Here is a 16,127-nt window from a genome sequence, read left to right as displayed (position 1 = left end):
TAAATATCCCTTTAAATATCTGCCACTGCATCTCTGTTCAGAAATACCTTAATGTTGGCTCAGTGGTTAGCACTGCTGCCTCACAGCTCAGGGACCAAGGTTTGATTCCAGCCTCGGGCAACTGTCTGCGTGGCGTTTGCACGTTCTCCCCGTGTCTGCGTGGGTTTCCTCCCACAGTCCAAAGATGTACAGATCAAGTAAATCGTGCATTTAGGAACATGGGACTGGGATATCCTAGCAATTACAGAAACACGGCTCAGGGATGGGCAGGACTGGCAGCTTAATGTTCCAGGATACAAATGCTATAGGAAGGATAGAAAGGGGGGCAAAAGAGGAGAGGGAGTGCCATTTTTGATAAGGGATAGCATTACAGGTAGACTTAGGGAGGATATTCCTGGAAATCCAGGGAGGTTATTTGGGTGGAACTGAGAAATAAGAAAGGGATGATCACCCTATTGGGATTGTGTTATAGACCTGCTAATAGTCAGTGGGAAATTGAGAAACAAATTTGTAAGGAGATCTTAGTTATCTGTAAGAATAATAGGGTGGTTATGGTAAGGGATTTTAATTTACCAAACATAGACTGGGACTGACACAGTGTTAAGCATTTAGATGGAAAGGAATTTGTTAAGTGTGTACAAGAAAGTTTTCTGATTCAGTATGTGAATGTACCTACAAGAGAAGGTGCAAAACTTGACCTACTCTTGAGAAATAAGGCAGGGCAGGTGACTGAGGTGTCAGGGGGGAAGCACTTTGGGGCCAGCGACCATAATTCTATTAGTTTTAAAATAGTGATGGAAAAGGGTAGACCAGATCTAAAAGTTGAAGTTCTAAATTGGAAGAAGGCTAATCTTGATGAGATGAGGCAAGAACTTTCAAAAGCTGATTGGGGGCAGATGTTCACAAGTAAAGGGACAGCTGGAAAATGGGAAGCCTTCAGAAATAAGATAACGAGAGTCCAGCGACAGTATATTCCTGTCAGGGTGAAAGGGAAGGCTGGTAAGTGTAGGGAATTCTGGATGACTAGAGAAATTGAGGGTTTGGTAAAGAAAAAGAAGGAAGCTTATGTCAAATACAGACAGGATAGATGGAGTGAATCCTTAGAAGAGTATGAAGGCAATAGGAGTATACTTAAGAGGGAAATGAGGAAAGCAAAAAGGGGACATGAGATAGCTTTGACACTAGGGTTAAGGAGAATCCAAAGAGTTTTTACAAATATATTAAGGACAAGAGGGTATTTAGGGAGAGTATAGGGCCCCTCAAGGATCAGCAAAGCGGCCTTTGTGTGGAGCCACAGGAGACACTAAATGAGTATTTTGCAGTAGTGTTTACTGTAGAGAAGGTCACGGAACACATAGCATGTGGGGAAATAGATGGTGATGTCTTGAAAAATGTTCAAATTACAGAAGAGGAAGTGCTGGATATCTTGAAATGCTTAAAGGTGGATAAATCCCCAGGACCTGATCAGGTGTACCCTAGAACTCTGTGGGAAGCTAGAGAAGTGATTGCTTGGCCCCCTGCTGAGATATTTGTATCATCGATAGTCACAGATGAGGTCCCGGAAGACGGAGGTTGGCTAACGTGGTACCGTCGTTTAGGAAGGGTGGTAAGGACAAGCCAGGGAACTATAGACCAGTGAGCCTGACAGTGGTGGGCAAGTTGTTGGAGGGAATCCAAAGGGACAGGATTTACGCATTATTTGGAAAGGGAATGACTGATTAGGAATATTCACCATGGCTTTGTGCATGGGAAATCATGTCTCACAAACTTAAGATTGAGTTTTTTGAAGAATTAACAGAGGATTGATGAGGACAGAGCGGTAGATGTGATCAAAGTGGACTTCAGTAAGGCGTTTGACAAGGTTCCCCATGGAAGACTGGTTAGCAAGGTTAGATCTCACAGAATACAGGGAGAACTAACCATTTGGATACAGAACTGGCTCAAAGGTAGAAGACAGAGGGTGGAGGGTTGTTTTTCAGACTGGAGGCCTGTGACCAGTGGAGTGTTGCAAGGATTGGTGCTGGGTCCACTTTTTTCGTCATTTATACAAATGATTTGGATGTAAACATAGGAGGTATGGTTAGTAAGTTTGCAGATGACCCCAAAATTGGAGGTGTAGTGGACAGTGAATAAGGTTACCTTAGATTACAACGGGATCTTGATCAGATGGGCCAATGGGCTGAGGAGTGGCAGATGGAGTTTAATGTGAGGTGCTGCATTTTGGGAAAGCAAATCATAGCAGGATTTATATACTTAATGGTAAGGTTCTAGGGAGTGTTGCTGTACAAAGAGACCTTGGAGTGCAGGTTCATAGCTCCTTGAGAGTCGCAGGGAGATGGGATAGTGAAGGAGGCATTTAAAAGGCATCTGGATGGATATATGAATAGGAAGGGTTTAGAGGGATATGGGCCGGGTGCTGGCAAGTGGGACTAGATTAGGTTGGGATATCAGGTCGGCATGTATGAGTTGGACTGAAGGATTTGTTTCTGTGCTGTACATTTCTATGACTCTATGGCTGTATGACCATGCTAAATTGCCCATAGCGTTCAGGGATGTATGAGTTAGGTATATTCATCAGAGGAAATGTAAAATAATAAGGTAGAGAAATGGGCCTGGATGGGATACTGTTTGCAGTGTCAGTGTGGACATGTTGGGCCAAATGGCCTGTTTCCATACTGTAGGGATTCTGTGATTTAACCTCTAATTTGCTAGTCCATTTTAGTTCTTAATGCCCTCATTTAAATATTTTAGATGTACTCTTCTTTGTGAAACTGAATGTAGTACTCAATCATGTTAAGGCTGCTGCGACCAGGGGCATCTTCACTATGGGATCATTTATTAATCTGTTATGAACCAGGCCAGAATCCTTCAAAACATTTTAAGAAGGTAGCCGAGTATATAACTTTTCTAGTTGTTTTAAGCAGATGTAAGGTGAACATTCCAGGAGCAACGAATCTGGTCAAACCACTTCATTTTAAACAAAACAGAATTTGTTTACACATAAACAACAGAAAACTGAATTTATAAAAGCTTAACTATTTGAAAACCCAACAGACACAAAAACAAAGCTGTTCTGGTTTCCTGCAACCTCCCATAAACACATCCCTAGGCAAAAAGGTAAATTGAAGCACATGTTCTTACAGGAGAGGGATGTCAGAGAGAGAGAGAGAGGAACAGGATGGAGCTGTTTCTTTTGGTCCCCAGCTAAAACTAACCTAAAACTAGAAAAAAACCCTGAACTGGAAGAACTAGCTGGAGTAGCCAGTTCAGAAATTTTGGCACCTCTCAGGGGGTTAAAAAAAACCAAGGACAGAATAACCTCCTTAAAGGAGCATCATTGAAAATTCTACCTGGTTGTACTGTAGCAGGTGTAGTATGACCTCTCTGGTCAGCTCCAGAGCTTGCTGTTCTAAGAAATTTTCCTGAAAACATTCTATGAAGTCCTCATCTAGGTTAATTTTCTGCATGATTTTTCCAGTTTTAATGGAAAAATTTCTAATGATTATTGCTGCACCTTTCTGACAAGCTCCCATTATTTCTTCCTTTAACAGTAAACACAGTAGAATAGAAAATCAGAACTTCTAAATTCAGTTTTCATTTGTATGGACGTAAATAAATTGTCTCATTTTGTCAACTAAAGCTTTATGCCGTCCAATTCAAGTGAATCATTCCTTAAAAAAGGAGACCAAAATTGCACACACTATTCCAGTTGTGTAAAAATCAAAAGCCCTGTCTAACTGCCACAGATCATCTTTATTCTTGTATTCCAATTCCCTCTCAGTGGCCCACAAACCATTTCTCTCCTTTCGCAATATGAAATTTTTTTCTACTGGAGAAAAAGGAAAACTTGATCTTCTGTTGGGAATTAAGGCAGGGCAAGTGACTAAAATGTTAGTAGGGAAACATTTTGGGACTAGGAATCATCATTCTATTAGTTTCAAAATAGCTATGGAAAAGGATAAGCCTTCCATAAAAGCTAAAATTCTTACCAAGTAAGGCAAATTTTAATGGCATGAGACAAGAACTTCCAAAACTTGATTGGAGTAGAGTGTTTGCAAGTCAAGGGATGACTTACAAGTGGGAGGCTTTCAAAAGTGTGATAACTAGAGTTCAGAGACATTATGTTACTGTTAGAGTGAAAGGTAAGGCTAGTAAGAGTAGGAAACAATGGATGAATACTTTTGTTAAAATATGTTTATACTTTTATGTTCTTACTACCACAGTGAATAACTTCTGGACAGTACCATCTACCACATTGTTACCTGCTCACTTAACCTGTTTATTTGTCTTTGCAGCCTCTTTGTATTTCTTTACATCTTACATTCCTACCTAGTTTTGTATCATGAGCAAATTTGGATACGTTGGCTTGGAAGATTCTATTAATCAAAATATAGAGAGTATTAATCATTAATATAGAGACTAAATAGCTTGAACAAGTCATGCGTGGGTTGTAAGATGTCTTCTGTATGCAACATGAGAACACAGTTATTCACATACTTGGAATTGAATACCAATAAAACAAAAGTCCTCAACCACTCAAAAGCACAGCTCATACGAAATCATTCCAGCATCACCCCTCAGAGTGGGGAGCAGGAGTAAACCAGGATGTCCCAGAGGGAATGCTCCCTGTGGAAGACTGAAAAGAGGGGAGAAAAATATTTGTCTGGCTGTGGGATCCTGCAACCCATGCTCCCACAGCACCTTCCCATGTAGTTGCAGAAGGTGTAATAGCTTCCAGTTTATCTCCTCACTCCTTACTATCCGAGGCTCCAGAAACAACTTTCAGGTAAAACAGCACTTCACCTGCACCTGCACCTTCACCCAGTTGTGCCCACTGTATTGACTGCTTAGAATGGAGTCTCCTCTACATTGGGGAAACAACGCAGACTAGCAACTGTTTAGTGGAACATCTACATTCTGTCTGAGCTTCTGGTTGGCTGCCACTTCAACACAGCACCATGTTGCCTGGCCAACATCTCTGACTTGGGTCTGTTGCAGTGGTCCAGTGAAACTCAGTGCAAGCTGGAAGAACATGGATCTCGTTTTCTGCTTGGGGACCCTGCAACCTTAAGGACTCCGTATTGAGTTCAATAATTCTAGGCCTGAACACCTTTTACCAAGTTGTTCCCCTACTCCAACACAGCAGACCTTGTCATCACTACTCTTCAGATACTTCCTGACCTGCTGTGCTTTTCCAGCACCACTCTAACCTAGACTCTGATTTCCAGCATCTGCAGTCCTCACTTTTGCCTTGCTTTCATCATTGCAAACCCATTTTCACCCACGAATGTTCCTCACTAACTGCTTTACCTTCTCCCTATTATCCATTCCTCAGTCTGCCCACTGCCATTCTCGTTCTCTCGCTCTCGCGCTCGCTCTCTCTCTCTCTCTCTCTCTCTCTCTCACCCCCCTCCCTCTCTGGGCTCCATCTTCACCTGTTGTTTGCTCCGTCCTCCCCCCATCCTCTTCATATATAGGTATACCAGCCTTGTCCTTGCTACAATCAGTTCTGAAGAAGGGTTACTGAACCTGAAATGTTAACTCTTTTTATTTTCCTCTACAGATGCTGCCAAACTTGCTTGATTTATGCAGCAATTTCTGTTTTTGTTTCAGATTTAAAGCATCCCCAGTTCTTTGTTCTTTTATTTAGTTGTTTACACAATGCCTGCAATGGCTGTCAGGGGTTCTTGCTTTCAAACCTCAGCCACCCTTCCAAATGCTGTTTTACAAAACAGTTCTTTCTCATTTTAGTTCCCAGTTTTTAGAAACAAAATAAAGACAGTCCTCACACCTAGTCTATTTTCCCATTCAACTTTCGACAACTCTTTTCTTAGTATCTCTGTAATTGCCCTTGTTTAAGTTGAGGACCTGCTTTGACCCTGCTCTCCTTCAAACTGCATCTGAAATTCTATCATTATTGTGATAACTACCTTCTTCGAGGATCCTTAACCTTGGAGAGGTAGATTGCAGATTGAAAAGATAGATGGCAGGTTGACAGTTGGATAAATCAGTTGCAGATGCATGGAGTGCTGTTGGAGATGAGGTAGGAAGATGGGTGGGGTGGTGGGATATGGACTGCTATTGGGTGCAGGTAAGAAGATAATAGGCATCTGATGCATTGTTGCAGGATCTGGAAGATTTTTGTTTTGTTTTCCATAAAATGTGAGCATTGCTTGGCCAGCATTTATTGCCAATCCCTAATCGCCTAGCGCGTAGGTAAGAGTCAACCATGTTGCTGTCTGGAGTCACATGTAGGTCATTCTCGATAAGGATAGTTGATTTTAAAATGACGTTAAAAGACGTTAGCAAACCATATTTGATGTTATAGTTGAGAGTGATTACATGGTCAGCACTAAATTCAATTTTCACTATCTGTGATGATGGGATTCGCACAGATACTCCCAAAATACTAGCCTGGGGTTCTAGATCGTAAATCACAATGTTTATTAATCCTTAATTTTTTTAAAACTGTAAGCCGGTGTTTTTTTTGTCCCCAAAAGGCAATCAGCACTGCTGTTGGCTGCCTTGGGATAAAGAAAATGTTGCATCAGGGACCAGAAGCAGGCATCAGGTTTGTTGCTGATGTATGCAAATCTATATTGCTAATTTCAGACATGAGGGAAAAGTCTCTGGTTTGTCCTTTATCAAGATGATATCCAGTATGATTCACTGGTACTAACAGAACATGTAGGTCCCAACAGTGGGCTCTACCAATCTGAATCTGAACTTAAGTGTGGGAGGAAAGCAATTTTGCACATGACATAGAAATTGGACATGATATTGATAATGGTAGGGATAGTGTTGACCCCAGAGTGGAAAAGTGGCAAATCGGTCTTGTGAAGGATCATCAGGTGATTTGGAATATAAGATCACAAGACACTTATTCCGAAAAGCTAGTGCTTCCAAATAAACCTGTTGGACCATAACCTGGTGTTGTGTGATTTTTAACTTTATCCACCCAGTCCAACACCAGCATCTCCAAATCATGACAAAATATACATTTTGAGTTTGAGAGGAGTAGACAGGAATGAAGAGATCCTGGGTGTACATGTCCACAGGTCCTTGAAGGTGGCAGGGACAGTTGGATAAAATTTTGAAGAAAGCATATGCTTTCCTTTTTTGGATAACATTTAGTAACAAAAATGGAGGTGCAATGCTGGAATTGTATAAAATGCTGTTTTAGGCCACAGCTGGAATTTTATGTACTGTTCTAGCCACCACATTAGAGGAAAGAGAAAATTGCTCTGATGAGAGTCCAGATTAGAAAAGATTGGATAACTTAATGTTTTTTTCCTTAGGACAGAGAAGGCTGAGGGATGACTTACTTGAGGTGTACAAAATTGAGGGGATGGATAAACTTCACATAGAGGGCTCAGATTTAAGTTGATTGGTTGAGTAGAGGGGATATGAGGGAGAAGTTTTACACCTGAAGGTACACTTGATGCCTGGAATTTTCTGTCCAGTTTGCTGCTAGAAATAGAAACCCTTAAAATGAACTGGGATCTGCACACAAAGCACTGGAACCTGCAAGGCTCTGGAAAATGGATTAGAATAGATGGCTAGTTTGTTTATCTTTACTGCCACAGACATCATGGGCTGAATAGTCTCTTTCTATACTGCGACTATGCTATGGTACACTAGTAATGCCTTCAGGTCAAATAACATTGCAGTCTTGACCACTTGGAACAGGTCCTGCTGATTGATGTTCAAGCACGTTCAGAACCTGAAGAAGATGGGGAAGGGCAATAGGAGAGGAATGATTTCAGAGAAAGCAGAGAAATGCATCTTGACTGTCCACTGCACAACTGAGGTAGAGAGTCTTAGAGTCTGCTGTTTGGTCACCTTTGGTCACTCTGCCTGTTTAGAAAGATTCCATAATGTGATCATGTTACAACTATGACGTGTCAGGAGATGATACAAAGTGCTGATGTTTTAAAATTTGCAGATTCTGACTTTCTTGTCATGTTTGATTTTAGGCGATACTTACAGGAAGAAAGCAAAAATAAGAAAGGCCGACATTTGGATTCCTCTGAGTGGGTTCTCCGCAGCATGAGATCTCATGTAAGTATAAGCGTTTGATATTGTTATATTTCACCAGACTGTTTAAAGATTAACTTTGTTTTGGAAATAACTAGGATGCCAGATCCCAGGTTTTATTCTCAGCTACCATAGCTGAAAGAAAACCACACTTTCTCTCTCTCCTGGCAAGTAGGGAGGAGATCAGCACTGATTTATCACCCAAGAGTAGTACCCAGTATTTTCTCTGCATGCTTGGTTAGGAGAAGAATGGATGTTCCATTGGGTGCAAGGATTCACTCTTTCCTGGCACACAAAGAGTGGCCATTTTGCTCTGGTACTGGAGACTACCTGATGTCTGAAGAACTTACGATGGTTTCCATGTAACATGAATTTTGAAATGACCTACAGTCATATTTAAAATAATTGAGAAAGGTTTTCTTTTGTATTACCTTTTTGGTTCTACCCTGAGATTGTGGTGGTTTTTATTCTTTCATGGGATGTGGTTGCTGCCCCTGATTACTGTTGATGAGTCAATGATGAAACACTGCTGCAATCTTTCTTTAAACGTTTAGTCTAATTGAGAGGCTTGTTTGGCCATGTCAGAGGGCTGCTAAAAGTCAACTACATTGCTGTGAATCTGGAATCACATGTGGGCCAGATCAGGTAAGGATAGTAGATTTTCTTTCTTGAAGGACAATCAACAGCAGTTTATGGTCATTATCAAAAATAATTTAAGACTTTTTAATTATGAGTAATGTTATTAATTGAATTTGAATTCCAGCAGCTGCTGTGATGGCATTTGAACCCATGTCAGTGACATTACCACTATGTTGCCATCTTGTTGAAATCAATCACAGGAATGTCAAGTTTCCTGAGTCTACAGCAGTTAAAACCAGTATAACACTTACTGCAGTTAAGTAGGTTGCCTGTGTATAAAATGAAGCAAAGTACTGTGGATGCTGGAGATCTGAATCAAACGAAAACAAATTGCTGGAAAAACTCAGCAGGTCTGGCAACATCTGTGCAGAGAAGACAGAGTTAACATTTCAAGTCCAGTAACCCTTTATCCCTGTGCAAAACTGCATTTGGAAATAAAAATGTTGAAAATACAGAACAAATGAAGAGAAAATGTAGGCAATCACTTCAGTTGCAGACCTCATGGCCTTCTTCTTTATCAATGCAAACAGATTCTGTCCATTGCAGCATTTCACACTCTTGTTATTTCTTCGCATTTTGAAAAGAGGTACAGGTAGATTTTCAACTTGTACAAGCTACAGAGGAACCTTGATTATCCGAAGGACACGGGCTGGGAGTATTTCGATCGGTTAATCAAATTCCGGATAACATAATTTAGCCGAGCATCGGGACCTTTGATCTTCCCGGTAAACCGATATTCGGAAATTGGAATGCCGGATAATCGAGGTTCCTCTGTATTGGATGGGTTAACCATTAGAGAAACTGCCTGAATTTTGTCTGCAATGACTTTTATAAACATCAATATAAAGTTATTTCTACAAAGGCTGGAATGCCAGTTGAAATTCACCCGATACTGCTTGTCTCTTGAAATGCTCTCCTATAGTGGTTTGCTATAATAGCATCACAAAGTTCCTATTCATAGGCAATAGTGACAACCATTAATATACAAGCCTTTAACTCCTGTAATTAGAAGATCACTGAACAATAAACAGAAGCAATGTTTTAGGTTCTGATGAAACAGAAGTCTGGCATAATAAGTCGGAATTATCATGGTAGAGGTGAATGAAAAATGAATGTGCTGTTAACCTGAAATGAAATAAACTAAGCCTGTCAGAAAATTAAAAGTAGGAAATGTACTTTGAGACCACATTGAAGTAAAACTCATTTTTGGTTTCTTTCTATTCTAATAGGAAGTTCCACAGCAAATGAATGGAAGTGATTGTGGGGTATTTGTATGTAAATATGCTGATTATATTGCAAGGGATGAGCAGATTACCTTCACCCAGGTAGGAAATTATTTGTGATACGTTTTGAAAGATTAGGTTTTCTATTAATCAAGATAAATTGTGTTAAAACTGGATATTTCCCACTTTGGATTATCTGTGCCTAAATCAGGTGTGAGTGATATAACTCCCGACATTTACAAGATCCAACACCCAGAGTTAACTGTAGTCCTCCATTGCACTAGACAGACATTTTTCATTTCTCACACCAACAAGTTTATGGCCTTAATGAGTGAGACTGGCAGTTAGTCCAAACTAGCACCAAATTGTGGGCATTTGCCATGAACTATATCATTTTCAATGTGAGTAAGACAATCAGAACCCATTTCCTACAAGGAGTCAGCAGGCAGAAAAGATTGGCATCCCAATTGGCTGTGCCAGATTTGAATACTAAAGGTAAAAAAACCAACAACTGGATTCAGTATGCCCAGACAGACATGTGAATACCGGTCACTTGGGTAAGATGTATAAAAGAATAGGATCTCAGGATTGAAGTCTCTGGATTATTACCTGAGCCATTGACAAACTGCCTTGGGGATGTGCACATTGGGGTTGAAGAAGCATTGTGGGAAAAAGGGGGTCTGCTGTCACCAGTTGCAATTATTGAGTGTTGGAAAGAACTGTACAGTTTGAATGGCCTCCACCTGAGTCAGGTTGGGAAGAGGGTCCTTGTGAAAAGGATTAATGGGATTGTCACAAGGAACTTCAAATTAGTAAAGCTTTCATAATTTATTGTGTTTTTATTTGATATAGATGTTGGATGTTAACTGCACATTCAATTAAAGCCTTATAAGTAGATTGACCCTGAAATTGATTGGGTTAGAAAGTGCTTGCTTGTAAAATGCAACACTAAATAAGTTGTTAAAATTGGCACTTGGTCCAACCTACATCAGCAGGCTTTCTGTTATAGAACAGTAAAAGGAGGGCTCAGGTTGGAAGGATAGTTAAAATAATAATTAAAAAGCAAACAAGGAAAAAGAATAGACTCGTTAATAGCCAGAACCTGCACGATCGGTGACACAGATAGAGAAGCAACTAAAAGATGTGTAGTAGTTAGAGAGAGAGAAAAAAATAAGAGATGTGAGTAAAAACACCAAAGCAGAAGTGTGGCCACTTAAGTATTCTTTGCAAAATATTTAAAATTCACACAACACCTGGTTATAGTTCAACAGTTATATTTGGAAGCACTAGCTTTCTGAGCGCTGCTCCTTCATCAAGTAGCTGTGGAAGCAGGATCATAAGACACAGAATTTATCGCAAAAGATTACAGTGTCCTGCAACTGAAAGAACCTGCTGGACTATAATCTGGTGTTTTGTGATTTTTAATTTTGTCCACCCCAGTCCACCCGCTCCTCCGTATCATGGTTACAGAATAGGATGTGGAAACCAAAAATATTGGAAAGGTATATATGGTCATTCAGTAACTGAAACATATAAGGTAGGTTAACATTCAAAGTGTAATTCTTTTTCTGATGTTGCTCCCACCAGTACTGTACCCAATGTTATACAGTGACCGAGCAGTCCACACCAGTACAGTCCCACAGTATTGTACAGTGACAGACCTGTCCCCATCCAATGTTGTACATTTTACTACTGTACACTATTAATAGTTTAACAGTACACTATTACTGTACCTACATGTCACATAGTATCAGACACATCCACCAACACACAAGTATTATATAGTGACAGGCATGTCTCCACTGTTCTGTATCACAGCATTAGGACAGACATATCCACCAGTACTGTACAGCATGTTATACTATGACAAACTGTCTCTACCAGTACAGTGCTCCCATCTTATACAGTTACAGAACTGCCCACACCAGCATGACTTCTGTACAATACTAATGTACCGTAATGATGTGAACAGGTCTGTCACTATATGACATTAGGATACAGTCCTGCTGGGGACAAGTCTGTCACTGTATATAACATAGATACAGTACTGATGGGAACGAGTATGTCTGTGCTAGAAAGAGCAATTTGAAGTTACAAATTAAGTATATTGTCTATATAGCATAATGCACAACATGTGTTGAATTAAATGTGATTTTTATTTTCCTTGGTGACAATCCGCAGTATAATCTCTGAGACACTATTGGGTATAATTTCAAGTAGTAAATTAAAGTTTATTGTGTTGTGGTTTCTTCCAGCATGACATTCCTTACTTTAGAATGAAAATGGTTTGGGAGATTCTGCACAAAAGAATGCTGTGATGTCCAGCTATTGGTCAAGTCAATACGAAAAGAAAAGGTGGCTTCAGGCCTTTTAATGGATGGAAATGTACTAAATGCTGGATTCTTGCTGGAGCCTGAACCTGCCTCTAGGTTTTTGAATGAGGATTGCACCAGATGCTGTTTGCCATGGTGATCACTCACCCTTCATCAAGCTTGCGAGTATTTGATTATACTATGGCAGATAACAAGAGTAAGATAACTAGGAATAAACAGAATGTCCAGTTCAATCATCCTTCTTTGAAAAACCAAAGCTGACTTGTGGCAAAAAGGTGCTGTTCAGTAATGTATTTAAATATGTGTATTTCAACAACAAACCTAACAGCAATAAGATCTTCAGGAAAGCAGTAAGAATCTTTCTTGTCATCTTGCACTTCCAAAACTGTGTAATTTGTAATACCTGCCACTTAAAGCAGATCAAGAAAGACTTTGCTTGGGGTAATGGGAGTGGTGTTAGTCTTTTCACTAAGATTGACTGGTGTTGTTGACAATACATTCTTTCTTCTACTACAGCCACATCCAGTGGAAATGAATGGGTTGATAATTCCTTTGGATACTGTCCACATCTATATTTATGACTTATCACATTTAATAAAATTTATTTGGTTTTCACATTCTCACCCTTGTTTATTGACTTTGAAGTATCAAGTTAATGATTCACCAAGTGAACTAAGGGCAGTGATACTGTAAGGAACTGCTTGCTGTGTGTGTAAATACAGAAGAACCATGCTGCTTCAAATGCTTGTTGGGTTGTTTGCATTAGCTAAATTAGTTCCCTTTTTACAAATCTCTGTCAAGAACCTCTCTGTAGAGAACGTCCAATCCCAGCAACTTGCTGAAGTTATTTCCCACTCTTCAGAAAAACTACAACAGTGGTCCACAGAATGATGGAATGAGAGTCCATATATTCAACTCCCAATAAAGTATGTAATTCTTGTGGAGATCTTTTGTAGCTTCTGACTGTTGGTTTTCCTGGACCAGGAAAAAAGGCAATGGTAAAGTGGAATGTGCCTGGCTTGGAGTTCCAATTCAAGAGGATAAGGCGGTTTCTCCAATTAGAATGGGAGTCCAAGTCAACAGCATCCCACCTCAATGATTCACCACAAGGGCCAGGAGGTTATAAAAACTGAAAGAAGATCTTAAGTGCATGGAATTCTTGGTACTACCACTGACACCAGCAAGAGTAACAATACTTTTAGTTCCACTAAATCGATTCATCCACAATGCAGGGTCATCCAAAATTGTGCTTTTTGTTTTCATTACAGATGCATTTACTGGAGCTTCAGGAACCTCATATGTTCCCATAGCACAAAATGGCGGCAGCGGAGTAGCAGCGCTAAGTGCAGGCTCCTCAGCCCAGGAGCCTGTAACTCACCTCCTCCATTTCTCTTTCTCTGTTTTTAATGTTTCCAATGAGCATAGTTAATATCAAAATTCATCTTAACTTCATTTAACAGCTTCAGCCGAGTATATTTCCTGATCCAGCGACGGGGTTGGCTTCTTGTGGTCCAGAGTAGCGGTCTTCACCGGTGTGGTGGTCTTGGCCCTGCAGAGCAGTCTGCTGATGTAGTGGTTTTATCCTGATGAGGAGGTCTCATCGGCGGTCTAGCTTGATCTTCGTCAAACACTTCCGGCCCAGTATTCTCGTCCAGGTGTAGGTTGCATCTTGGTGACAGTTTTTTTTTGGGGTCCTGGCATTTCAGTTTTGTCCCAGCGTGGCGTTCTTGTCACAGATTGATGATCTCATTCCGGCTGTGTGTATTGTGTCCGGATCAGCTTCCTCCAAGACCAGGAGCCTTTAAGTGGACTTTGATGAACATTTGTCTTAAATTTATTTTTATTGTTAATTATTCATTTATTTATGACTTAGAACATAGAACATTACAGGACCTTCGCCCTCCATGTTGTGCTGACTTTTTATCCTACTCACATACCCTACATTTTACTATCATCCATGTGCCTATCCAAGAGTCATTTAAATGTCCCTAATATATCTGACTCTACAACCACTGCTGGCAGTGCATTCCACATACCCACGACTCTCTATGTAAAGACCCTACCTCTGATATTTCCCCTAAATTTTCCTCCACTCACCTTAAATTATGCATCCTCATGATAGCCAGAGACTTTTCCCCAGGGCGGAAATGGCTATCTACTCTATCTATGCCTGTCACCACCTTGTATACCTCTATCAAGTCACCTCTCATCCTTCTTCGCTTCAATGAGAAAGGCCTTAGCTCCCTCAACCTTTCTTCATAAGACATGCCCTCCAGTCCAGGCATCACCCTGGTAAATCTCCTCTGCACGCTCTCTAAAGCTTCCACATCCTTCCTATAATGAGATGACCAGAACTGAACACAATATTCCAAGTGTGGTCTAACCAGGACTTTATAGAGCTGCAGCATAACCTTGCAGCTCTTTAAGCCTAATCCCCCGCTAATGAAAGCCAACACACCATATGTCTTCTTAACAACCCTATTAATTTGGGTGATAACTTTGACGGTTCTATGGATGAGGACCCCAAGATCCCTCTGTTCCTCCGTATTGCCAAGAATCCTGCCTTTAACCCTGTAATCTGCATTCAAATTCGACCTTCCAAAGTGAATCACTTCACACTTTTCCAGGTTAAAGTCTATCTGTCACTTCTCAGCCCAGTTCTGCATCCTGTCAATGTCCTGTTGCAACCTACAACAGCCCTCCACACTATCCACAACTCTGCCAACCTTCGTGTCATCGGCAAACCTAATAACCCACCCTTCCACTTCCTCACTCCAGTTATTTATAAAAATCATAAAGAACAGATCCCTGCGGAACGTCACTGAACCCCAGGCTAAATACTTTCCATCTACTACCGCCCTCTGTCTTCTATGTGCCAGCCAATTCCGTATCCAGTCAGTCATTTTTCCCTGTATTCCATGCATCTTTACTTTCTGAATGAGCCTACTATGGGGAACCTTATCAAAAGCCTCGCTAAAATCAATATACACCACATCCACTACTCTACTTTCACCAAATGTTTTGTCATATCCTCAAAGAATTCAGTAAGGCTTGTGAGGCATGACCTGCCCCTCACAAAGCCATATTGACTATCTCTCATCAAACTATAGTTTTTCAAAAAGTTATAAATCCCATCTCAGAATCTCTGCAATAATTTGACCACCAGATCTAAGACTAACTGGGCTGTAATTCCCAGGGTTATCCCTATTCCCTTTCTTGAACAAGGGAATAACTTTTGCCACTGTCCAATCATCTGGTATTACTCCAATGGACAGGGAGAACGCAAATATCATAGCCAAAGGTGCAGCAATCTCTTCCCTTGCTTCTCGTAGTAATCTTGGGTATATCCTGTCTGGCCCAGGGGACATATCATTTCTCAAGTTTTTCAAAATTTCCAGCACATCCTCCTCATCATCAACCTGTTCAAGCATATCAGCCTGTTTCACGCTGTCCTTATAAACAACAAGGTTCCCCTCACTAGTGAATACTGAAGCAAAGTATTCATTGAGGACCACCTCTGACTCCACTATCCTCGATCGGCCCTCCCCTCTCTGTTGCCATTCTCTTGTCCCTCACTTAGGTTGGGGTTTATCTTAATCCTACCTCTCAAGGATTTTACATGCCCCCTTCTAGCTCTCTTAATTTCATTCTTCAGTTCCTACCTGGCTACCTTGTAACCCTCTAGAACCCTGTCTGATCCTTGCTTCCTCAATCTGAAGTAAGCTTCCTTCTTCCTCTTGACTAGATGTTCCATATTTAGAGTCATAGAGATGTACAGCATGGGAACAGACCCTTCGGTCCAACCCGTCCATGCCGACCAGGTATCCCAACCCAATCTAGTCCCACCTGCCAGCATCTGGCCCATATCCCTCCAAACCCTTTCTATTCATATACT

At 40.8% G+C, this 16,127-nt stretch overlaps 1 protein-coding gene across 1 annotated transcript in view; it reads left to right on the top strand.

Annotated features, from left to right (window-relative positions):
• senp2 (SUMO specific peptidase 2) overlaps positions 1–12,849 on the top strand; it is a 118,636-nt gene extending 105,787 nt beyond the window's left edge. The window contains exons 15-17 of the mRNA XM_072578689.1: positions 7,977–8,061; positions 9,906–10,001; positions 12,155–12,849. Of these exons, the coding sequence (XP_072434790.1) occupies positions 7,977–8,061; positions 9,906–10,001; positions 12,155–12,217 (244 nt within the window). The 3' untranslated portion in view covers positions 12,218–12,849. The remainder of the gene's footprint in view (positions 1–7,976; positions 8,062–9,905; positions 10,002–12,154) is intronic.
• Positions 12,850–16,127: the final 3,278 nt, after the last annotated feature.

This window comes from Chiloscyllium punctatum, chromosome 10, assembly GCF_047496795.1.
Source record: "Chiloscyllium punctatum isolate Juve2018m chromosome 10, sChiPun1.3, whole genome shotgun sequence".
NCBI classification, from domain to species: domain Eukaryota; kingdom Metazoa; phylum Chordata; class Chondrichthyes; order Orectolobiformes; family Hemiscylliidae; genus Chiloscyllium; species Chiloscyllium punctatum.
The sequence above is the reverse complement of the archived record's forward strand: the minus strand, read 5'-3'. Positions and strand labels throughout refer to the sequence as shown.